This window comes from Theobroma umbraticum, unplaced genomic scaffold (assembly GCF_002168275.2).
Source record: "Theobroma umbraticum cultivar Fairchild unplaced genomic scaffold, ASM216827v3 scaffold_81.0, whole genome shotgun sequence".
NCBI classification, from domain to species: Eukaryota; Viridiplantae; Streptophyta; class Magnoliopsida; order Malvales; family Malvaceae; genus Theobroma; species Theobroma umbraticum.
In genome coordinates, this window is record NW_018397268.1 from 3,056,636 (window position 1) to 3,082,306 (window position 25,671).

Consider the following 25,671-nt stretch of genomic DNA (forward strand, 5'->3'; position numbering starts at 1 on the left):
GTGAAGGCGGTGTGGGGGTATATATGGGGAGAGAATGGAGCTGTACATGAGGCCTTTCTTTCGTTTTCTATTCCTTTCCTTTCTTTTCTTTTCTTTTCTTTTTTTTTTAATAATTTAATTTCGTAATTTTTTAATAACCAAAAAAATCACTTAAATTTGTCATTTACTTTAAAAAATAAATAAATTTGTCACCTGCTTAACAAACCATCTTATCAATTGAAAAAAAACATTTATAAAATAAAAAAAAAAAAGAAAACTTTAAGTTCATTTAATTTCTATATATAGCAAAAAGCCATTTGACAGGATGACAACTTGAGTTTGAGATGAGCTTCTCTTATTAGTAAAGGTCCCTGTTTGTGATTATCTTTGTACAAGTACCTAGACTTTATTTCTTCTTTTAAGTTGATAGTTACGTAGAAAAATAAATATTTGTTTCTTAATTAAATTGATAGTTAATTTTAAACATGCCATTAAAAATAAGGTACAATGTTTATTTATAAAATTAAATTCTAACCATTAACAATTAGGAATCTAATTTAAAAGCTTCGAGTTTGAATATGAAAATCGAATTTTACATATTAAAAAATCTTGTAAATTTATTTTAAAAAGTTAATTAATGCAAAACACTACACTGCACTAAGTTAACAATGGGTAGTTTCACTATCACCGACCCTACTTGACTCTGCCATGCCACCATGATCTACCCACTTGCTTCTCCTTCTTTTCCCCTTTTGCCAGTCCCTTTGTCTGTTTACACTTTTTGTTGCATTTGCTCGGCGTTTTCTTCTGCCTGGCAGTTTCTTCTCTTAAACCCTACTCTCTTTCTTCCTTTTAAGTATTAACCTTAGAATAACTAAATAAACTAAGGGTAAAGTTTTCAAGTTGTTTTTTTTTTTTTTCCTTCTTTTTTTAATGCCATTAGAATAACTAAATAAAATAAGAAAACAAAGTCATCTTTAATTGTAGTACATTTTTGTTTCATTCCAATGACAAGAAAAATGTCATGTTAGTGAAAGCAATGATGTATTTGCTCGAGGGAGTTTTTTCTTTTGAAACCACCATTTCTACAATCTTCTGCCCCTTTTTTTTTTTTGTTTTTATTAGGCATTCTTTGATTTCCTTCTTCACTTCCCTCTCAATTTCAATCATTTTCAAACTATAAATAAGACTCATTCATGAATCTCAACATACCTCCCAATTTCGACAAACATTATGACTTTTGTTTGATTTTTGAGAATTGTAAAAAATAAATAAATAAATAATATCAAAATAAACCTATTTTTTTGTAACTCTTTTAATATCAACGGTCATTATCATTTAATTTTTAAAATTTTTTATTATTATATGTATAAAATTTAAAATATATACATTTATGATGTTATATGATTATTTTTTAATTATTTTTTATGTAAAATTTTAAATTCGTTACTAATAATGAATAATCTTGAGTTAAACCACCATGACTCTAGCATTAATCTTAAAATAAACAACATATCTTGTCTTAATTTGACCCGAGATTGAACAATTTATTTATTTTTTGAGATTCCAATTTCAATTTTTAACCTTTTTTAAAGAATTTGAAGTTATGCTTTGACATACTATATATAATCTGATATTCTTCGCATCATAAAAAATAAATAAATAACTAAAATGTTAAGGGTGTGTTTCGCGTTTGGTACCAATGTACGGCGCGGCAAGGAGGTCACTGACAATACAAAAACTCCTCTTTTTGCCCTTTTTTACTTTTCTCCAAATTCCTACTGAATCTGTCCATCGGTTCTCATTTGGCATCGTGCGGTGCTGTCAAACGGCACCTAAATTAAATATGATAATAAAAATGTTCTCACGAAAAATTGAATTAAAAAAAAAAAAGAGGGCAAGAACTTGTGGGAAATCACGTGAAAAACATTAGGGGGCCAACCAGGTTTGAAGTTTGAAGCCAACCCACCCCAAAGGCTAAGGACAGGTCAGGGTGCGCACTGTGTAGACCCAGACCCACGAGCTGCCGTACCTATGCTGCTTTAAGGGCTGTAGTGCCCTTAGTCAATAACTGTTTTTTATGGCACTCAGAAATGTGAGTCAGTAAAGATAATGACAAAGTGGCAAACTATTTGTGGAATAAAATTATCTGGCGGTTTCCCCTTCTTGAACGTTGAGAAAGAGCTGTGGGAGAGTGTGGTCCACATGGATATCCTCAAAAATATATATATATATATATATATTATTAAAAAATTGTCTTATATACTTGACATTATTATAATTTTAAGGCTTCATTCATTTTTTGGACGTGAAATTCTTCTACACAGAATTTAAAAAATCTCAAAATTATTTTAAAAATTTTATATTTTTATTATATTTAATTAAATTTTTATATTTTTATTTTAAATTAAATAAATTTTTATAATTAATAATTAATTAATTAAAATTAATTAAAATATTATTTATTATTTTATAGTACATAATATGTTAACATATCATAATAAATAACGTAATATATTGATGTGAAATCATAATATAGTAATATGGTATTTTTTATTTTTTAAGTAAATTGTGAATATAAAATAACATATGATATTTATATTTATAGTAATTAATTAATTATTAATTATAAAAACTTAATTAATTTAAAATAAAAATATAAAAATTAGATCAAATATAATAAAAGTATAAGAATTTATTTAAATTTTTTTAAATAATTTAAAAATATTCAAGTAATATGACATTTTTTCTTTTATTGAAACATAAGTAATTTGATTAATTAATACATATATATAAGTTTGCTCCATTGAAGAAGATAGGATGGTGGTGGCTACCACGTCAGTTAGCAGAGTTGGGAGAATCTTTGATGACAAGTCAATTGGTGATGGGTTAAATTTAAAGCACTGTTTTTGTTTTTGCAGGTGCTGAGGCTTTGAAGGAGTGTTGTTTAAGCAAAGCTTTAATTATACAGTCAGAGGATGTTCCTTTGCCCTCTTTCATGCCTCACATGCTTTGGTTTATCTTCTTCTTTTTTTTATTTTTATTTTTTCAATTTTAACACGTTGTATTATTAATTTGCTTCATTAGGATTCTTTCCATGGAATTGCATGCAATATTAATACTATAAATTCATAGTACTATCTCTATTCCTATTTTTCTAGTAACATTTTGAAGCACATGAATGATTTAGTAATATAAAGTTAAATACTTAATTTAAACAATTCTCCACGACCCTCACACATGCCCAATTTCCTTGTGGTTTGGGGTTTCTTAGGGAATAAAGGGAGGAATATATTTATGAATTAAAATGGCAAGTAATATTTTCATTACAATCTTTATTCTCATCCCATTATATCCAAGCCTTTTTCTTTTTTTTTCTTTCTTCCCTTTTGTGGTGTCCTTATTATTAATTTATTTTGAGTCCTTAACACCATATAATTAAATAAATAAATAAGAAATTCCAACAAAATAAAAAAGAATAAAAATAAAATAAAACAAAAAGTTTGCTCTTTAAATATATATATATATATATTGCTTTTTGCTCTTTGGGGGTTTTTTATTTGGGTCATTAGCATCACATTAATACATAAAAATTTTCAACAAAATAAAAAAAAAATGGAACTAAACTTGGGAATAACCTTGAAGATCCCTTGAAGAAAGTGGGTCCCACAATTGACAGAAAGACATTTGTCATTGGTCCGTGAGCCAGCTAAGCAGCCACTACGAGCACGTGGAAGCCCACTGAATGTGACCCCGGATTAGTTTGTCCTAAACCACCTTTTATTAGGCACCATTTTTTTTTCTCTTTAAAGGTAAACCAGACCTTTTTTTTATTAATAAATTTTTAAAAAAAAAAGGAAAAGAAAAGAGGGGAATCCAATCTGAACTCTTACTTCCCTTTGGATTCTAGGGAAAAAATGGAATATGAAGCAGAAAAAACAACGGTAAAATTTGGAGGAATTAAACTATTTTCTAATACATGTTGGCCTTTTAAAATGAAATTAGCTTTATGAAGGCATTGGCATCCCTCTAGGTTTTGTTGGATGACTTGGATCTTACGCTTCATGTTATTGTAACATGTACAATGTTAGTATCCTAATCAAAATTTAACATAAGATTTTAAATTTTTTGTCTTTATGATTTTAATTTAAAATGATTTAATTATTTGCTCATATTTATAAACAATGACGAATTTAAGATTTTACATAAATAATATGTAAAGGGTAATTATATAAAATTATAAATCGAATCAATAATTTAATTCTGTACAAATATTAATCACGATCCGTTTCTATACTATTTATAATTATCTACTTGTAGACTTTGTAAAACTTATATATATATATATATATATATATATATATATTAATATATATTTTTTCCATGTGAATGACTTTGGGATTATTGAAAAGACAAAGACATGGGAGTGAGCAAAAAACATTATCCAAATCAAGACCAAAATGTTTCCTTTCCTCATATGTATTCTAATCGATTGTGGACGTGCATGGAAGAGCCAAGTGATAACAACCTTATGAGGTATAATCCCCAAACCCCTTTAAGTTGCATGATCTTCGATTTGATTCTCTGTTTATAATCATTTCAACTTGATTGTGTCCTAACTAGCTACATCTACAAATGAGGTGGACAAAAGGAAAGGAAACGAATTAATAACAACTTTAAATACAGTTGTGTTAAATGATTCGAAATTTGTAATAGAAAAAATATAAATAATGATATAATAAAAGTAAATATTACAATTATAGTTTCTCTCGTCTCAGAATTTTTAATTATATTTTTTAAATGAAATCTCAAATTATAACTATTAAAATGTGTTGTAAGACATGAAAAAAGTAATAATATATATATATATATATATATATATATGCATATCTTTTGCATTATCATGTAAGATTTATTACTTTTTAGTATAATATCTAAAATGATTCTTGATTATTTAGAAAAATTTTTTATTACATTCAATTAAATTTTTATATTTTTATTCTGAATCAAATGGACATTTATGATTAATAATCAAATAATTGTAATTAATGAAAACATCATTTATCATTTTATTTTACATATTTATGTTGACATGTCATAGTAAATGTTGATGTAATATGCTGATATAGTCATATGATATTTTTCATTTTCTATATCACTGTTACGTCAGCGTATATGATATAAAAAACTGATAAATGATATTTGATTCAAAATAAAAATATAAAAATTATATTGAACGTAATAAAAAATTAATTTTTTTTGTAAATTTTTTTAACAATAGTTAAAAAACTTTTTAAAACATTTTGTCTTATTTCTTTTCATGTGAAATTCATATGGATCCCACAAAATAAATTGTTGTTGAATTAAAAATATTTATTAACGCTGAATCTTGGATGTATTCATGTTATCCTGATAGAGTAAAAAGGAAACCCTAACAAGTTCGCATGAACCGAAAGTATGATATGCCATATCTTGTCCAAAAGGCAGACGAGTTGATGTCACAACCAATCAAGCTATTGGTTGTCAAATAATAATAATAATAATAATAATAATAATGATTTGATTTCTTTTCGAGAAAATAATTAATTTAAGCCAGAAATGTTGATTTGGTAGTGATTAGTATTATTGAGATAATGGGTTGAGTAAGGCATGAAATCATTTGTCCAAGTGCATGCTCATGTTGAAGAAGAGATCATATGCACCTAATTAATAATTATTTTGAAAAGATCATTTGTTTTCTTGTAATTACTATGATTGCATGACAGATAATTAGCAACCTAATTTTGTGTTTGGTAACCAAACTTAATCACTCAATTCCAATATTTTTTATATTAAAAAAATTGTCTTCTGATACTGATTATGTGCTTAGATTTTGGTAGTCTTTTCCTAATAAACTAAACTTTATATCTAATTATGTTAACATTACAATATCAAGTATATATGTAGAAAAAATATTTTTTAATGAATTTTTTAATGCAATATTCTACGTCTATTTGCTAACCTAATTAGGAAACAAAGGGGAAATAATCAAGCTTTTTTCCAAACAATATATCACCTAACATTCCTACTTGGAATTTGGACCACACAATGATATATATATATATATATATATATATATATATATGCATCAATTACTCAAAAATAGGGATCAGAATTCATATCACATGACAGAAATTAATGCATCAACAGAAATTATCAAAATTTTAAAACTCACAAGAGAAACACAAAAGAAAATCGTTTTACATTGTCTAATGCACATAATACTAATCTAATTTTATGTAATTAATTGTTGTCGAATAAATAATTACTATAATAATAAAAAATTAATTCAATTGATTCATTTGTTTGTGCTGAGAGTGAGAATTCTTAGATTTGCGTCTTAATCATAACCTCTTGTTAATTAACACTAATCTCAAATACCGAACTCCTATATATGAGATACAACACATCTAGACATAGATCAAGAGAATTGAGTAATTAATTTATTTTAAATTTTTTTACTTAATCAGAAATTTATAAATCTACATTATTTATACATAACATCATCATATTTCTAAAAAAAAATAGAGAACCAGTTAACATGAAAGTTAGCAATGCTCAAAAGAAAGTTGTATATATTAATTATTAAAGAGACATTGAGGGGCCGACCATAAACCCAATTGGACCGTCAAGTGAATTCTATGTCACCAAAACAATGAAAAGTGAGGCCAATAATGATTTTGGGGTGAGGACACCACCAAATCTCCATAGCCGAAATTCTCGTGCTGCTGCATTCGTACTACCTGCCCAGAAATAGCCCAACGTCTCATTTTCTTTCACTTGCCTTCTAAGCCTTGATTGGGGGTCGGTAGCCGTAACATTTGACTTTGAAATATTACTTTATATATATATATATATATTTACTTAATTAAGATTTATTAATTAATATATGATTCATACTTAAGATTCAAATTTTCACTTTCAATTAAAAAAAACCATAAACATTTGCATGATGTTTAAGCTTAATCCTTTCAAAGGTACGCACCATTAATTAAATCTGAGATATTTTACCTCAATATATAAAAGATTTATGAGGGTTTTTATTTGATATTTTGTGTCTCAATTGTAATGTGTAAAGTAAATAAATAACAACGTACGACCTATTTACTTAGACATAATATGATACGGTTAACTTATATAAATACAACAATATATTGCTTTATATATTTTAAATATTAATAATTAAAAATATGAGTTTCAATGAGTTAATCAGCTGAGAAATGTGAATATGTATAAATGTGTCAGCGTACTCACGTGAGACATGAATATTGTCCTATCGTAAATGAGTTAACACGATGTGATAGGAATCCAATTATTCAAAACTCAAGCAGATTTATTCTTGTATTATGTTAATGAATTGTAACAAAATTATCACACCTAGGTTTTATAGATATCTACAAAACAATTAGATATGAAGAAAACTAATTATATGGCATAGTTTCAATTTAACTTATCATCTGGAAAGGTTTCTTTAATGATTTACATAATAATCATTTTTATCACATGAAATAAAATATTTGAAACAACAAAATGCAAATCTTGAAGATCCCATAGTAAGCATTTCTAATTTAATAATTACCTACAAATTTGTTCATAATCACAAGATAAGCATATATATTTTCAGGGTTATAGAACAATTATTGCTTTATATATTTTTTTAAAAAATTATACTTAATTATTTATTTCGTTTTTTTCTCAAGTTTTAAAATTCTAGAACATTCGAATCCCATTTTCCTTGTTCTCATCAATTCTCGCCATTTAGTTGCTAAGCTTTGATTTTTTATCACTACAAAAAACTTAAGTTTTAATCGCATTTTTTTATGCCATATATTTTTTTATAGTAAAATTCTAAAAAGTGTAGTTAATTAAATTTTTAGTTTTATTTTTTTATTTAATAGCAATATAAAAAAATGTAACATTTATTAACGTATACAAATTCTATCATTACATTTTATTTATAATGCATATGAAAATTTATATAATAAAGTTAAATTTACAAAAATATTCTAAAAAATATTAAAAAATATTATTAAAAATATTTGTAATAGCACATTTAAAAATATGTTGTTTTAAGTCAAATTTGTTGTAATTTGTTCTCAATAAACCAAATTTCATGTTTCTAAGTAACCATAAAGATACAAGGAATAATCACGTTTTATTTTATTTTCAGTGGTTTAATAAAATCAAAGTTTTACTCCTCTAGAACAATTTAAATCCTTTTCACAAATGGGAAATATGTACTACTTAAAACCATTTGAATCTTTTTTATTTTCAATGGAAAATAAAATTCGAGATTTCAAATAGAACAGCTTGAATTGTTTTATTAGTAAACATTTTCAATAACAGTAAAAAAAACAAAAAATTCTTTAAATAAAGAAGAAAATAAGTTCATAATAATTCGATTAAAGCGAGTTAAAGGGCAAATTGAGTTCTGACTAGGTTTTCCGAACCTCGATCGGTACTCGACACTTGGACACGTGGACAAGAGATACGAAAAAGATATTTTAGAGAAGAGCTTTGATATATGTTAATTCATTGACCACTCTAAATGGTGAATGCCCAAGAAACCAAAACCATGAGATATTTTTCCAAATTACCGTTGTAAGCAAATGCGTTATGAGAAAGAAATTTGAATATGATAGTTATTTGCTGTTTATTGAGCAGAGATTCAAGCCAATCAATTTCCATAGGAACGTGGCTCTTGGGTTATCTTAATTTCCCTAAGTATTATTAATATTTGGAATTTCTTGATGAAAGGTTAATTATATTATAAAAACTTAAAATTTAAAAAATCGTTAAAATATTTTAAAAAATTAAAATAAATTTTTTATAATTTTATTTTATAATAAATAAATTTTCATTAATTAATAATAACATGACATATTTATATGACAGAATAACATGATTACGTACTATTTTTAATTTCTACGTTGACATTACAACAGTATCACATTAATGTCAAAGTCACAACTTTTTCATTAATTATAATAATTTGTTAACGATTGTCTTAATTATTAAAATTTATTTGATTTAAAATAAAATTATAAAAATTTAATTAGATATAATAAAAAAAATAAAAAAATTATTTAACTATAATAATCAAAATCTTTAATATTTCGTGTGAATGGACGATATTTCACGTTGTCTATTAATGTACCAAAACAAGAAAGAAAAAAAGATCATTAAAGTCGACGGCTAAAAGTTGGAAAAACAAAGCATGATGGAGCATTCAAACGGTCACATTTCCAAAAATTACATGACCTTTTCAAAATATGTGTCAAACTCTTTGAGTTTGTAAGCATATACGTTACAGGAGAAGAAATTTGGATGTGACATGTTGAAAATCAGATACCCAAAATTCATGACCTTTGATTAAAATTTGTCCACATGGTTGAAGAAAAATGTAAAAACACAGAAATGGAAAGGAGAGAGAGAGAGAGAATCCCAACATGGAAATGAAGCTACAGAGCCACTTTCAGGGCTCAAGAATCAGTAAGAGGACCACTCTGTTTCTCACACTCCACAAGGTCCAACAAAATTTTGTAGGGTTTTTACTACTGGAACAAAATCAGGGCCTCTCAATGCTTATCTAAAAGAAAGAATCAAGGATTTTTTGTCTTGTTAAATAAGATCTTTTAAAGCAATCGCATACAATTACCTTATAAAAATCCATGTGATTTACAGTGAGTGAAGACAAGAAGTCCAGATGTTGAGCTGGTGATGAATGATAACATTGCTGATATGAATGGTTATGGACAAAAAGCAAAGCCAACAGTATATACCAGGAATCATATCCACTAATAAATGTACATCAATTTCAATTCTCAGGACCACTTTTTCATATGTATATTGCCGTTTTTCAGTTCTAAGCCTTCATCATATCCAGCAGCGGAAGTTGATCTTTCATGGTGGTCCATTCAGAAACTGCAATCATACACCACTGCATGCTTAGCTGTAATAATGGCAGCAAAAGCACCGAAACCCAGAATACAAGGAAAACCAATACTCATTTTTCTCTTCAGTCTTTTCAATGATGTGGTTATGTTGTGTAGCTTTGTTGACTCATCACCTCGACCCATCTACCAATCTACTATTTCAACCATATGCTAGTTCCTTCTTTTTCTAGTGCGAATCCTAGGTACAAAGCTTTTTCCAAAGCAACTTCCCCAAATGCATATTAAGACTAGGGGTTTGCATACCAATTATCAAGAAGCTGAATCAAAGAGCAGATGTCGGGTCAAACAGGCAATCGACATATACATATTTTAACAGAATCTTCAAAAGGGTTTTATAAATTTTCACAAAGAAATACAAGAGTCATTTTGCTTGCGGAAGCCTAGGAAAGACAGACAAGCACTAGTGTTGTTTACTCTGCCAACCAAGCAGTTCAAATAAAAATCTGGGATCGCAACCGCAGAGGCGAACGCTAGTGCTACCAATAAGAACAGAGAAATACAACAGTAGATAACAAAAATCAACAAAGTGAGCAACATTTAGTCATTGGGCTGTTAGCATATAAAGGGGACTATATTTCACCAGTTTAACTAACAGAACAATCAACAAGAACTGCATTCGTTGCCACAAAGGATTTTCTGTACAGAATTTACATGTCAAACAAACCTGAACGTCTGAATCTGACACAAGAATATACAACCTGTTGAGACAACAATGCTGTTTGTTTTACAGAAAAAGTTCTAGCAACTAACCCAGCAGTCCCAGCTATGTGAACAGAAAACATGCGACGAAAAGGACCTGGTCTGATCTTCAAGCAGAAAAGCCAGCTTCCAATGCTCTTAATATTGAAGCAGTGTCAAATCTAAAGTTTCTGAAGCTCTTTCCGGGACCAGTGTTGGGTGGGTTAGCATCAGACGCAACCTTATTAGATTGGCTCTCCACAATCATTGAGTTGCTTCCTATAGAACTGTTCTTTGCTTTCCACACACAAATCCCTTGACAAGAATTAAAAAGTAACTCATCAGAAAACATGGATTTCCATTGTACCAGAATCTTCATAGGATCAAGGGTAGCCGGAGATATTTCCAGAATACAAAATCAAAAGTTGAACTAATTAATGACAAAGTGTAGAACTTGAAAGCAAAGCAAACCAAAATGTGCAAAGCTTGAGCTTTTATTCGTGTTGTTAATAAATTGCCTCGACACCATTAATATTATGCTATTTTTTATAAAATTATTTGTTCAAACTCAAAACTTGCACACTTTAAGCAAAGCTCAGTTTTTCGATATATTGTCAGCCTTCCTTCACAACCAACGCACAGGCCATAGCAAAAAAAAAAAAAAATGATGAAGTCTAAATTTACCACTCTATTTGAAGTGATGGATCAAATTTACCACTCATATTGGAATAGATACAATTTCACAACTGTACATTTTAATATGATTAAAAAAATGTTCAAAAGTTAACTTTAATAGAATATTCAATTAGAAAATGAACGACTATTTTATAAAATATCCTAACTTCTCAACATTTCTGAACCAATTAGATAGTACAGTGATAAAATTGCACCAATTCTAAGATGAGTGGTAAATTTAATTTATCACCCAAAGTTGAAGTAATTAATTTAGACCATATTCCAAAAACAGAAAGTTAACAAAAATCCAATAACATGCTGCTGATGCTAGCTTTGGGACAGCTATGATCATGTTATAGGTTTCAGCTCTTCACTCATTACTAACAAAAGCAATGCTGGAGATCCCAATATAGAGTTAATATTCTACTTGCTTCAAGTTATGACTTTATAGACAATATAGAAGACTAAATTTATCCAAAGATAAACTCAATTATTTCTTACTCAAATCTGAGTTTAATACATGCACGAAGACATACATCACCAGTTTTAGACAGTCAAATCTCTCTTCTCCAGTGGTTTCCAAAACCTCTCCATATAGTGACCCACACCAGGGTTTCCCAGTCTAACCACCTCAATTAGTGGTTTGACCCACAAATTTCTGTTGATAAAATATATACTAAATACATTGTATGTTGAAATCATTTTGCATTTAGCTTGATGGTTTTGTGTTTTGATCGACTGAAAGTGATGTTTCCAACCTCACATTTCCTAAAGATTTTAAGAAGATAGAAAGCATTTTAAGATCAATTTTAATGAACCAGACCTGGTTCAACCAGGCTTAACTGAGCAATTCAGTTTTGATTGCATTGAGTTTAAACAGTTTTTGACCTTTCCGCTAAAAAGTATGTTCCTGACTAGAAAATTGACCAATTTCTGGTTCAAACAATCAAATTGGCTGGTCTGGTCCAATTTTCACAACACTGCCTTCCTCACCCAACTCCTTTTCCTTTTTTCCTCTGCCATTTATAAGGTTAACATAAACCTAATGCTATAATAAATTGTCTTCCAAAATAAAGGAGAGGGAAAACCTTTGAGAGGCAAATCCGGTCTTGGAGCTATAGGGGGCGGATGCTTTACAATCCATGATTTTAAAGATCTGCACAATCATATATGTGCAATTTAGCCAACAAAGTAAAGGCACTTGAAAATTAATCATAATGTAATAACAAAATACTCACGCTAAAAAGGGGGCCACCATATAAAGCTTTAGGCCTGTGATCCCACGAGATATCACTTCATTAGTTGCTGGCTGAAGATCATCAAGCCGGTGCCATGCAATTTCCTGCAATCGGATGATAGCAGCTAGCCATCAACATTACTGCTTTCTGAGAGATACAAGGTCTTAGACATCCTCTCCATCACTTGGCAAAAACAGATGAACATGATATGCAGGCCATAAATGCCAAGAGAAAAAGCACAAATCAAGTACCTATTTGAAAAAACCATTATGCTGCGGGTCATTTTACTAGATAGGAGATAATTTGTCTATAATTGGATCTAAATTTCTGATTGTTGTACCCACGAGATCAAGGTACAATCTACCATTCCTTAAAATGAAAAAAGAAAGTTACCATCATACTCTGACAAACTTAACTTATGGCCTTTTAATTCTAAAAGCAACAAATTCAAGGGAAAAATATTTGGTTACAGCTTTTACTTTTTACCCTAAACCCTAAACCCTAATAGCAACGGAAGGAAACATTGTCCTGTGCTGGGGCTATAGCCATGCCCCAAATGGTTAGTGCCACACACCACTGTCTGATAAAGAGCACTTACCCCCAACCATTTCCATTATAGAAATAGCATCTTTATTTTAGCAACAGAAAAAGGATTCCAATGTTCGCTACTAAAAGAATATCTATCAAGCTCATAACCCTATCTTCTAAAAATATTTTGAAGTTACCCCTGTTAAGTACCTTCTATGATATCTTGAATACAAATATTGTTTTTTTCATAAAAGAAAAAATAAGTAGAAGAGCAAATATCAAGTATGCTACTACCATATTTGCTTTTACTCTATATCAAATTTACCAAAATTCATTATTGAACAATGCATTAATTAAATCAATATACCAATTTGCCTTGTCTTTCCAAGGCAGCAATGATTTGTATTTGAAGCAAACAACGGAGTTTATTAAGAAGGAAAAAAAATACACGCACACGCAAAACAAGTGCAGTGTGCAATTCTTGACAACTGTGCATGAGAGTGTCAGTTTGTGAAGGTCTCTTTTAATTTTCTTCATTTCCATTGGCAGAGAAAGACCAAGTAATAACAGGCAATGCAAATGTCTGAAGTTCATTGTATATTGAATTTGCCAAAACAGCCCAGATGTGAATTATTTGAGAATTGAGCATACTAAAGTAACTAAACACAAACTAATTAGATATAATATAGGCTTTTAAGTTGCAAGAAAAACTGCAACTACATACAGAAGGGTTGCTTAAAATAGTATTTCTATCAGGTCATTAGTGTTATGAACAAGTAAATTGCACTTATCAATGAAAGAACCGCATACACTGATCTCCTTTTTTGTAAGTGGGGCAAAGGCAGTATCATCCTTAACACCAGCAATTATGTAGAGCCGCACCCTCTGCTGCCCAAATATTACTTCAATGTATTCATCTTTGTTTAGGAGCCCTGAAACATCAAAGCCCGTTTCTTCTAACACCTGCATTCCCATAGAAAGTACATCAATAATCAGAGATGGAGGAAAGAAAACAGAGTAATGGGAGGCAAAGAACTCCAAAAGTAATCAGCAATCATTTGAATTCCCTCATTATTAGAAACTGGACTTATCTGTTTAGGAACCATCAATTTCCAAATTAGAAGGAAAACATGTAATGAGTAAATTACAATAATGCTCCATGCCATGGATAAAGTTTAATGAATGATCCAATAGATTGGCAACCCTTCTCTAATTTTTGCTTTTGAGGGGTCAATGAACAACCAAAGAAAAGCTAGTTAATAAACCAACAAACATTCTACATTTCTTCCTCACCCATGTCACTCACAACTAGAAAGCAAGATCATTATGAAGCAAGCTTAGACTCTCTAGCCAACTGCATTAGCTCGTAGAGTCTAATTACTACTATCTGAAAAAAGAACACAAACAACACTGAATAGATCCATCTTGTGTGAAAAAGGCTAACCACTGGTCAAAGGAGATACATTTGTGATCTGATCTATTAGGAATCAGTTTCCAGTCCTTCACACAAAATTGACCACCAATAAAAAAGCATAATTACCATTAAATCATTAGACATCTGCTTATGAACAAAAATTTGAGGCGAAGCCATAACATAAAGATAAGTTGAATGTGCAAGAAACTTCCATGAAAAATAAGCTTACTTCTCGTATGGCACATGCATGGTCTTCCTCATCTTTGTTCTTTTTCCCACGTGGGAAGCTCCAGCTAGTCCCTTTCCATCCCTTCACTAGAATGCACTATTAATAGCAGCAATAAACACAAAGTAAAGATACTAGTAGAATGGAAAGCTTAACAATTTACTTCAACATATATGATAATCCTGGCAAATGTTACCTATCTTGAATTTAACATCCTGAATTGCAATAAATAGCTTTAATTTGAAGCTCCATCAATTGGAAATAACATTTGAATGAAAAGACCCAAGAAGTATAAATACAATAACACAAATCTCTGATAAACATATCAAGTGATTGAAATTATGAGGAACAGAGTGAATTAGCCAGATTTAAAAACTAAAAAGGTGCGAAATTTCCATTCTTAAGCATGAATACATGAATGGCAAAGTGAGTTAGCGTTAAAGTCAAGTATACAACTACCATGAAGCTAGCTTGTCAAAGTAGAAACAAGAGAGGGCCAATAAGTAACATTCACTCAAAATTGAAAACATGAAAAGGACAAAAGACTCTTCTTGTTTCTAACTTGCATAAGAAAGACTCACCCGTTCATACGTTTCATCCAAAATAATTGCCCCTGTTACAGGGACACGAACCTTGTAATCGGTGAAATCTTTAAAGATATCATCTATATGAGCAACATAAGGCCTTAAAACATCGCAACTGTTAAACACTGCAGCACATTAAGGAACTGGATAACATTGACGACATGAAAACAAGAAACAGACCATACTCAAAGCATGGAATATCAAGAAAAGTACAGAACTAATAAAATGCCTATAAAGATAGTCTTCTAAAATAAAATAAAAAGGCATGTCAAAAAGAATCTTGCTTATAATTCACTTAATAGTATAACATCTAATCTTCAATTCCAAGAGGGAAAAAAGATGGAATCAGAGGTCATCCTCTCCAGGGACAGAAAAAGTTATAGGCTAATGCTCCAACTCTGCATTATAAAATAGAGTTTTACTCTTTCTAATGGTATAGATTCCATGAAATAGAATTCCAAACTTTTGGGATCATTACATCAAACCCAGACATCAACATTAACTTATATGCTTTTTCTCTTTTTTCCAAAAGAAACAATTTGATTCTTATGACGAACAACCTTCATCCTATTTAGGTGCAACATTAAGGAAGAAGTCAGCATCCAAGCAAAAAACTCCAAGGTCTCATAAAAATGTTATTCAGAAATCAAGCACAGTGAAATTAAATAATATAATCAATAGACAATAATTGGCAGACAAAAATGGAAAAAGAGAACCCACATCTTTGATCTTTGATCTTTAAGAATACGCAAAAAAGCCTTCACCATCTTAACACTTAAACATTTAATCATTAATCACGTCAAAAAATGCACATAAAAAAGGTTGTTACACAACTGGCTTCAACTTGACTAGTGACTAGTGTCTAGATGTATCCTTTTTCATAAACCAAGCTGCGAAACAAGATGATGCCAAAACATTTTGTTTTTATTTTGAATCAATACTTTAATGTAAAAAGCTATGATTATTTCAGATGAAAAGTGGTTAGAACAATTAAAAAAATTAAAAAAAAAAAAGTCATGGAGTTGAAATCAACTGTGAATATTTGACAAAACAGCCATCAGGCCAGTGATAGCAACAAATCACAACAACAAAGGTGCATCAAATATAGGATACATAAAGAGGTGAACTCTTTCAGATTTAATGACTTCAGCGATGGATTTTTTTCCACTGTATTGTCCTCGTAGAACCAATGTGCATATTCCACAAGGAAGAGAATTCTCTCAAATGACTGCTGGTCCTCTTTCGGCACATTTAAAACAAACCGACTGCAGCAAAATTATTGAAAGTATGCTTTAGATAGGATCCAGGGAAAAACACAGAAATAGGGAAACAAAATGGAAGAACTAGAGAGAGAGAGAGACTGCTTCACATTAGTGATAACTCATTTGGAAAAAAAAAGCCTTCAGAGAATAGTATCATACAAACAGACCATCGGTCCTCAATCAAATCATATCAGAGAAACTTTTAAAAATAAATTTCCTAGCAACACAATCAATTTCCTCATTATCTTTAGCTGGTTTGATCAGATATTGCATGAAAAAAAAGACATCAAAGTGAAAAACCAGCTAATATAACTTGTCAAAGAATCATTTGGTAGAAAACTTCAATTCTGTCATACTTGGATGGATGATACTTAAATCATGATTCAAAGTCTAAGCATTATTGAATTTAAACCCTATACTAACTCAATTCTAACAAGCTCGATAGCAATGCTATTAAGAACCCCTATACAATATATGCAATATATGAATATGATTAAGTTTAATTTGCATAATAACCTCCATGCCACGCTACTAATCACACTAAAGACCTTCAAAAACGCACATTTTCAAACAAGCAATATCACAAAAATCATGGCTAATAAGTCAAAGATCCATTTTTTAACCTAATTTAACAATCTTACAACGGAATTCAGTTTTTTCCACTATAGAAAACCATAACACTAGTCAAAATAAATAAAAAAAAATCACTGCAAACTTAACACCAAATTCTCAGGCAACAAGCACAAAAGTGAAACCTGCAAAGATCATCCAGCAGCTCTTGAGGAGGAAGGCCGTTCTTCAACGGCGCACTCGAAGACCGATGGAGACCAGACATAGCTTTTACTAGTTAAAAATTAAACACCTAAAACCCTAACCCTAACTATTTTCTTAGAGAAAGATCCAGCAGATTCTAAAAGAAACTTTTCTTCTAAATTTCTTGTTTTTTTTTATTTTTATCGGAAAAATGGAGATGGAAAGTGGTAAAAGAGATCCCGCCGGCCGGGATCTCTCAAGGGATGGTGACCCGAAAAAAAAAACCCGTTTATCCGCCTCTCTGAAAATGAGTTCGTCTGTGTGAATTTTAGGCTTTTATCGTACCCGGTTTTGAACCTTAACGAACCGGGTTAAATTATCGGGTTGAAGTTGAATTGTTTTCTGGGGCTGGTCCATGGCCCATTAGCCATTATTTGTCTCGGGTTGAAATTGAACTGCTTTCTTGGGCTAATCCTTGGCCCATTAGTCATTAATTATTTGTCAAGTGGCGTTTTCAATTTAAAAAACTTACATGATAGATGGTAACAAATTCGTAATCACATTTTACGGTAAAGGAAAAAGGTTTATATATTAATTTTAAGTTTACTTTATTTTTATATTTTTTATGAAATTCATATTAGTATAAATTTAAATTTATTTTAATACCAAATATCACGAGTTGATGTTATTAATCTAAAACATATCTAATAATGAGTGAAAAATTTATATTTATATATGTAAAATTTATTTAATTTATCATTGATGAAAAATCTAAGATAATATGTTTTTTAAAAATTAATAATTGGATAAGTTAAGATGAGGAGTAAAGAATTAAATCTTTTTAATCTTAAGTCCAACATGAATTTGTAAGGTGTAAATATATTGATAAATAAAGCAAGAAGTGGTGAATTAAAGTCATTAAATAAATTTTTTTTTATATTTTTTAAGATAAATATCAATTTATTAATCTAATTAAACATATAAATATTTAGTTTAATGATATATATACATGTATTTTTTTATTCAAAAAAATAAATTTGAATTCCATTTCTTTCAAAAACTTAACTTGATAAAAGATGAATAATAATGTGATTAGAAATTATAAGAGAACAAGGACTAGTTAATTTGTATAAACGTAATCTTTTAAAATATTATCATATTAATTTCAATCTTTTGTATATTTCATTAATTAATGATTTAAAATATACTTTAAAAAAACACATATATCAACTTCTATTTAAAATTTTTGAATGAGAATTAATAAAATAATAATGTAATTAAGTGTTATACTTATATATATACTAAGCAATAAATGATAAAATGTGTTTAACTATTTATAATTTTATACTACAAATTATTTATGAATTTTATAATCGTTATACTCATTTTATGCATATTTATTGTTTTTTTTTAATTTTGATCTATCTTCTTTAATCAAAATATAAATATAAATTATATGTGTTGGATGAGAATGAAATTTTTACTCTATTGATATTTAATTTTCATTTTCATTTTGTTTTTTCCGATATAATTGCAGGTTTTTTTGGTTTGTTTGTTTACGTTTTTGTTCATTTATTTATTTGTAATTTTTACAATTAAATAAAATGAGTAAGTTATGTTATTTTAAAAAAAACCCTTTGAACAGTAAAAATATATATTTATTCAAATATTATTTTAAAAAATAAAATTAATAAAAGATAAAGTATCTAACAGTAATAACAATCTTCTTATTTCAATTTTGAAATTAAATAAATTATCATTTAATTCTTACATTTGTGTTACCTATTAAGAGACATTAATTTAATTAAATAAAATTACATAAAAAAGAAATTTAAAAATAATAAAAATCCATGAAAATAAGGATGCAAATATTTTTTATATTTTCTGTGAGTTAGGAAATAGATCCAAATTTAAATTCATTTTATTTATCTTTTCTATATTTTATATTTTTTTAGTATTTAGCGGTGCTTGCTTTTAGCACCCAAGCACAATCTCCTGCTTTGACGGGTTAACTTAAAGTCAAAGGTCGACACCACACTGACAAAGAACCAAGCTCTGGTTTCTGCATCAAATCTCTGTTTTAAGTCTCTCCTCTCTCCTTCCTTTCGTATCAAAATCTCTCTCTCTTTTTTTTCAATTTTGTTCGTTACCCACTTCAAATTGCTTATTTTTAATCAAGCTTCTGCATTTTTTTTAGCTTTTAAATTGGCCGTATATTCATGTAATTTTTCTTAATTTGAATTCATTTTATCAGTAAATACCCATTTCTTTTATGTTTTGTTTCTGTTTGTTTATGGCTTTTGAGATTGAAAAGGAATGATCCCACGGAGTGGAATTCGTGGAAATTTTGAAATTATTGCTTACTATGAATGAGAATGTATTTATATCACCTCGGATGATACTAGTTTAACGTTATTTCAAGACTCCTTGATACTTTTAATGGGCTCAAGTTCATGAAATCATTACTCATGATCTAGTCAGTAGCCTGTCATCAGAGGCGGAGGGGAGGGGGCGCCCCTCCCCTCAACAATTTTAAATTTTTGATAACTTATTTTTAATTTTTTAAATCTTATAATTTTATCTTTACAAAATTTTTAAAATTTTTTAATATATATATTTTTTTGAAATTTCACAATTTTGTGTTTATAATAATTTATTATTTGGTGAGATGTGCATAACAATTAATCAAACAATTAATTTTAATAAGATTAAAATAAAACTTATTATAATAAAATTATTCTCAAATCTCACTTTTTCAAAACTTAAAAAAAATTATTTTTTTTTTACATTTTTTGCTTGTTAGCATTCTTTGTGTAGAAAACTTTTAGTTATAACTCAATTTTCGTATCATGCTAAGTGATAAATTTGGTTAATTTACTTATTTTATTTTTAATATTTTTAATTTTAAAATTTTTCTTTATTTAATAATTTTTACTTGGTAGTTTTGATTTGACATTTACAGTCTTAACCCTTTTTTGTTGAAAACAACACAATGTGGATTTGATTAAGTACTTAAGGTTAATTATTGCTTATTTATGTAAGGATTGCTTGATTGTTTTCTTACAAATTCTTTGTGTTTTTTTTTTGCTTAGATTCTTATGAACAATTAAATTTTTTACTTGGGATTATTTCCTTATTGAATTGTTTATTGATATTGTATTTAATTTTTGTGATTAATTTTAGAGAATGACTTCTCCATTGAATTGTTTATTAATAGCCTTTAATATGTTTTAAGAGATTACTTCCCCTTGAGGTTTTTGTTATTATATTTATTAATTTTTGTTTGTTGGTAAGTTGATATTATTGTCATTATTAAATTATTTATGATTATACTAAAATTGATTTCTTTGAATAATTTTTAAAAGTTATTTGTATAATTTTTATATAAACTTTTTTCATCTATATTGTTTTATATTTTTGTTAAACATTGAACTTTTAGTATGAATATTTTATAGAAATTATATTCGACTCTTCACCCCCAAACGTGAAATCCTGACTCTGCCACCACTTGTTATGTCCCAATTTAAGGAAAAGGTAGAATTTTGTGTAAACAATCTTTTGGTTATGTTTTGAACAGATATTTTGGTTAAAAAATGCGGAAACGGCCTCAAAGTTCATCAATTTCGGCTGACACATCAGCCAGCCAATCAAGTGATACCCCAAAAACTGATGAGGAAGCCAAATTTAATAACAATGTTCAGATAAAAAGTGCAAGGAGGTCAGGATTCGTGTGGCTGACATTGTTTGTGGTGATTGTGTACTCCTCTTGGGCTGTTTACTATTACCAGTTTGAGAGTTTGCCTGTGCCTCTTACTGCTGTGCAAGCAGGCAAAAGGGGTTTCTCAGAGGTGGAGGCAACGAAGCATATTAAGGCATTGACTGAATTGGGCCCACATCCAGTTGGTTCTGATGCTCTTGATCATGCTCTGCAGGTTGGGTACATTAAATCATTTTTTCAGTTTTTCAGCTAATTATGATAGGATTATTGTCCTGAATCTTGATTATATGTATTCTCTTTGCAATTGTTATTGGATTCTTTGCTATGCTTAGGAAGAAAAAAGAAGAATCTTAAGTTGGTTTTGATTATAATATTTCAGTTGTTTGAATAAGTTGTAGCTTAGGTTCTTTGCTATAAATATTGTGATGTTAAGAAAAAATAAAATGACGAGATGACATTGTGTTTTTGGTATATCATGCCTAAAAGATGTTCTTAGGTTTATAGGGGGATTAACTTGTGTTTTTATGATTTGATTTATCCCTTATTTTATGATTTAGGCTGCAAAGCTTCTTTTTAGTCTGCAGTCCAGTCATGCATCTTGATTGATCTGTATATTAAATCAACAATGGCTGTTCTAGTGATCCATTTCTTGTGCAATCATGTTGTAGATATAACTGAATATGCTTTCAACCGCAGTATGTTTTGGCAGCATCAGAGACAATTAAGAAAACAGCTCACTGGGAGGTTGATGTTGAAGTGGACTTCTTCCATGTTAATTCTGGTGTAATTCGTCAGCTCAGCGGCATGTTTGTGGGGAGAACGGTTGTCTATTCTGATCTAAATCACATCATATTAAGAATCTTACCAAAATATGTACCTGAAGCAAGAGAAAATGCTATTTTGGTTTCTTCCCACATTGACACTGTTTACTCAACGTATGATTTCTTCCTTCTCTGTTAATCTACTCCATATTGGTTCGAATGAGTTTCCTTATGACCAAAATGGCCAGTGTTTTTTATATGACATGTTGCTTTCGTATGAATTTAGCTAAGTCAGATGGTCTTAACAGTAATTTGTTCTGACATTCTTTTTTGTGGTCAATATGCTTCTCGTCGACCACTATAGTGCTCAAGTTTTAAAGAATAAAACTGCAGGTTGTCAGCATTGTAATATCCAGTGAATAATGTCATTTACATTTCAAAGAAGTCAAAAAAGAGAAGAACAGCTAATTAATTAGTTTCCTGAAGAACAAAAAAGATGATACAAACTTTTATATTGGTCCAGAACAAATACTTCAGATCTGGTTTAAAAGGTTGTAGTTGGGAAAAATTAACTGCAACAATTTGAAGCTCTTTTCTTGAAAAAATTCCACTAGAATCTGTGGCCTCTATCATTTCATGTGGGAACATAATTTATCTGAAACTTTCTCATAACCTTCACGTTTGCATAACACTGCCACGTTTGGGTTTCATCATAATTTATCCTTCATTTCTCTTTGCTTAACAGCTTTAGTTAATATTATGATGATTTGGTTCATGGTAAAATGTCTTGGTGTTCTTTCAGGGAAGGGGCTGGTGATTGCAGCTCCTGTGTTGCCGTTATGTTGGAACTTGCTCGGGGGATTTCTCAGTGGGCTCATGGATTTAAGAATGCTGTGATATTTTTGTTTAATACTGGAGAGGAGGAGGGTCTAACTGGTGCTCATGGCTTTATAACACAGGTTTGAAGTGTTTTTAAGGCCTTCACTTAAAAATTAAATTGTATTTTGTAAGATTTTCTTGAGGATTAGCCACTTAAAGGTGCATTGTTTTGTTTGGGTGTATGTAGTAGTTTACATTTTTCGTAGTACTTGATGATGATACCTTCATGTGTTTTCTCTGATATAGTGACTAGAAGATTTGCAAGAAAAATAGCATAATTAGAATAAAGGAAAAAGAATCTTATATGTCTTGTCTTCTGCACATAACACATTCACAGACATGAAGAATGTCTCTACTGTGTTTAGTGCTTGAACTAACCTATATGAAACCTATGGTTTGGTTTTTTTATTACAGTTTAATGGTTGATTAAACAAATTTTGTCAATAATAAAGTTGGATAGTTACATAAATTTCTAGTCAAACATGTAAGTTCATGCATATATTTTTTTCTTCATAGAGTTAAGATCTAGTACTGCCACTGTGAAAAAAATATAAGCAATTATATTAGAGAAAGGAGTTCAATTTGGTGGAGGATTGGTGAACGCATACATAGATTTGAAAATATTAAGAATGATTGTGAAGGCATTCATTTTGAATGGTGCAAGTTGTGTTATTTATGATATTTGTATATGCTAAAGAGCAAGTGATGTAGCCGGAAGGTTTAGGGCAATTAGAACTCAACAATTAGGGTCAAATAGGGTTGATTGTGTTTGGAACAATAGAAAGATTAAGGGTTTTAAAATAATAATAATAATAATAATAATAATAATAATAATCCCCTATCTAGGATCTCCTGTTTATACTAGTTAGAATAAATCCTAATCAAGTGTAATTTTATTCCTAAATTAAGACTTAAAGTACTGAAATCCTAATAAAGATAGAAAAAGAATCTCGAACTAAATAAAAAAGTCCTAAACCAACTAAAATACTAAATCAAATAAAATTCTAGATGCACTTGCATCATTTCCCTCGAGTCAAAAAAAAACTCAGCTCTAACAAATAGGCCTTAACATATTCCTCGTAGATGTCTAGATCCACTCCTTTCAATTCCTCTTCAGCAATCCAAGTGCTTTCATTAGCAGGTTTACCAAGCCATTTCACCAAAAATCGTCTATATGGGTTCCCTCGACTAGATCGAACCTCTTTCACATCTAACACTTCTTCAATAACTTCAGCCTTAGCAATTGGAAGGTGCTGAACTTAAGCATGTATAGTAGATGCAGTCCCATCACATCCATCAAATGGATATAAGTCCAAAGCATTGAAAATAGGACTGATTTGTAACTCAGGTTGCAACTCTATTAAGTAGGCATTTGAACTGATTTTCTTTAGCACCTTACAAGGTCCAAACTTTCTAGACTTGACCTTGTGATAAGTACACTTAGGAAATCTTTCTTGCCTCAAGTGCACAAGTACTTGATCACCTTCCTCAAATTCCTGCTTACGACGATGTTAATTTGCAGCGAAAGAGTATTCTGCATTGCTGGCTTTTAAGGCAGCTTTTACCTCTTCATTAATCTTTCGAATATGATCAGCAAATAACTCTCCATCATTACTCACTCTAGCTTCTTGTGGTAATGGCATTAAATCCAGCACAGGTTGAGGTTTTGATCCATATGCAGCCTCAAATGGTGTCTTTTTTGTGCTTCAATTGACAGAATTGTTGTAGGCAAATTCAACTTGGGGTATGACTTAATCCCAAGTCTTTGGGTTGTTCCGAATAAGACATCTTAACAAAATCCATATTCAAATGAATCCATGGTGTATCCGGCTCAGGTAAAGGAACATATAAACCTGTGTTTTGAACACTACCTTTACCAAATAAGCAAGCTGGACATCAATTCACCAACCTTTCCACATCTCAGCACATTTTTGGCCAAAAATAACAATCAGCCACCATTGCCAAAGTCTTGTCTCTGCCAAAATGTCCTCCCAACCCATTACCATGAAGTTTTCTAATAATTTGCTCCCTTAAACATCCTTATGGAATGCACAACTGGTTACCTTTGAATAAAAAATCTCCATGCAATCTATAAGGTAAATTTTCAGCTTGTGATGAACCTTGTAAATGAACTATTATCTTACAGAATTAAGGATCAGAACCATACTGATTTTTAAGTTCCTCAAAGCCTATGACTTGAGTGGTTATAGCTGATAATAGTAAATGTCGTCTCCTCAAAGCCTCAGCCACAGTATTAGATTATCCAGATTTATTATTTAGTGAAAAATTAAATTCATCAAGGAAAGAACTCCACTTTTTCTGCTAATGCAAGTACCTTAAAGCTTGATGGTTAGAATAAATAGCAAACTCACGGTAAACCAAGTAATGCTGCCAATGACAAATAGCCCTTACCAAAGCGTAGAACACTAGGTCATAAGTTGAATAATGTCATCTAGAGTCCGTCAACTTTTCATTAAAAAAACTCTATAAGAGCTAACCATCTTTGTTAGGAGCTAACCAAGCGGGGCAAGCATAAGGACTTTTACTTTCACACACTATTTCTCCAACAACTCCTTGACTTGTCTTTGTATCTCAACTCATTGCATAGGTGGCATTCTATGTGCTAACGGGTTTGGTAATGATGCTTCTAGTACCAAATTAATTGCATGTTGGATGCTCCTTAGAGCTGGTAGGCTTTTTGGCAAATCCTCATTAACCAACTCTTTGAACTCCTTCAATAGCTGCTGAATTTCAGTTGAATATGTAGGATATTTACCCATTTGATCACTCTTCAAAAGCATAATTAACAAAGCATACATAATTCCCATCTCACTACTTTCAGCTTCAACATTTTAGCAGATAAATAGTCAGTGATTTTACTGATTTTGTTGCTTGTAGAGCTTGAAGTTGCCGATTGCTTAGCCTCTTTTTTAAGAGGATATAAAGTATATATCTTGTTGTCCTTGTAGAAGGAATAGGTA

The 25,671-nt window shown here is 29.9% G+C and overlaps 2 protein-coding genes across 4 annotated transcripts in view; one reads left to right on the plus strand and one right to left on the minus strand.

The window, feature by feature from the left end:
* Positions 1-10,518: 10,518 nt before the first annotated feature.
* On the minus strand, positions 10,519-17,638 carry DCP2 (decapping 2). The gene is made up of 8 exons (XM_021439844.2): positions 17,335-17,638; positions 16,431-16,582; positions 15,315-15,442; positions 14,737-14,832; positions 13,904-14,056; positions 12,566-12,669; positions 12,416-12,483; positions 10,519-10,967 (listed from the first exon to the last, which is right to left on the minus strand). Exons 1-8 carry the CDS (start codon positions 17,412-17,414, stop codon positions 10,783-10,785), a joined length of 966 nt encoding a protein of 321 aa, XP_021295519.1. The 5' UTR covers positions 17,415-17,638; the 3' UTR covers positions 10,519-10,782.
* Positions 17,639-19,303: 1,665 nt separating this feature from the next.
* The window catches only part of LOC110425622 (Zn-dependent exopeptidases superfamily protein), a 19,677-nt gene continuing 13,309 nt past the window's right edge, over positions 19,304-25,671 (plus strand). Inside the window, exons 1-4 of one of the 3 annotated variants that reach the window (XM_021440546.2) lie at positions 19,304-19,412; positions 20,910-21,264; positions 21,747-21,985; positions 22,614-22,770. In XM_021440546.2, the coding sequence (XP_021296221.1) occupies positions 20,926-21,264; positions 21,747-21,985; positions 22,614-22,770 (735 nt within the window). In that variant the 5' untranslated portion in view covers positions 19,304-19,412; positions 20,910-20,925. Of the gene's footprint in view, positions 19,554-20,909; positions 21,265-21,746; positions 21,986-22,613; positions 22,771-25,671 lie in introns of all 3 variants that reach the window. The other 2 variants (XM_021440545.2, XM_089785036.1) reach the window with 2 other exon arrangements.

What these genes read in the sequence shown, in the direction of transcription:
- DCP2 (XM_021439844.2), bottom strand. Translation starts at nt 17,414, where the DNA reads ATGTCTGGTCTCCATCGGTCTTCGAGTGCGCCGTTGAAGAACGGCCTT. An exon ending in GAAAGAGTTCACCTCTTTAT is followed by an intron (nt 15,443 to 16,430) that starts GTATCCTATATT and finishes AATGTGCTGCAG; the next exon opens with TGTTTAACAGTTGCGATGTT. An exon ending in TGGATGAAACGTATGAACGG is followed by an intron (nt 14,833 to 15,314) that starts GTGAGTCTTTCT and finishes TGCTATTAATAG; the next exon opens with TGCATTCTAGTGAAGGGATG.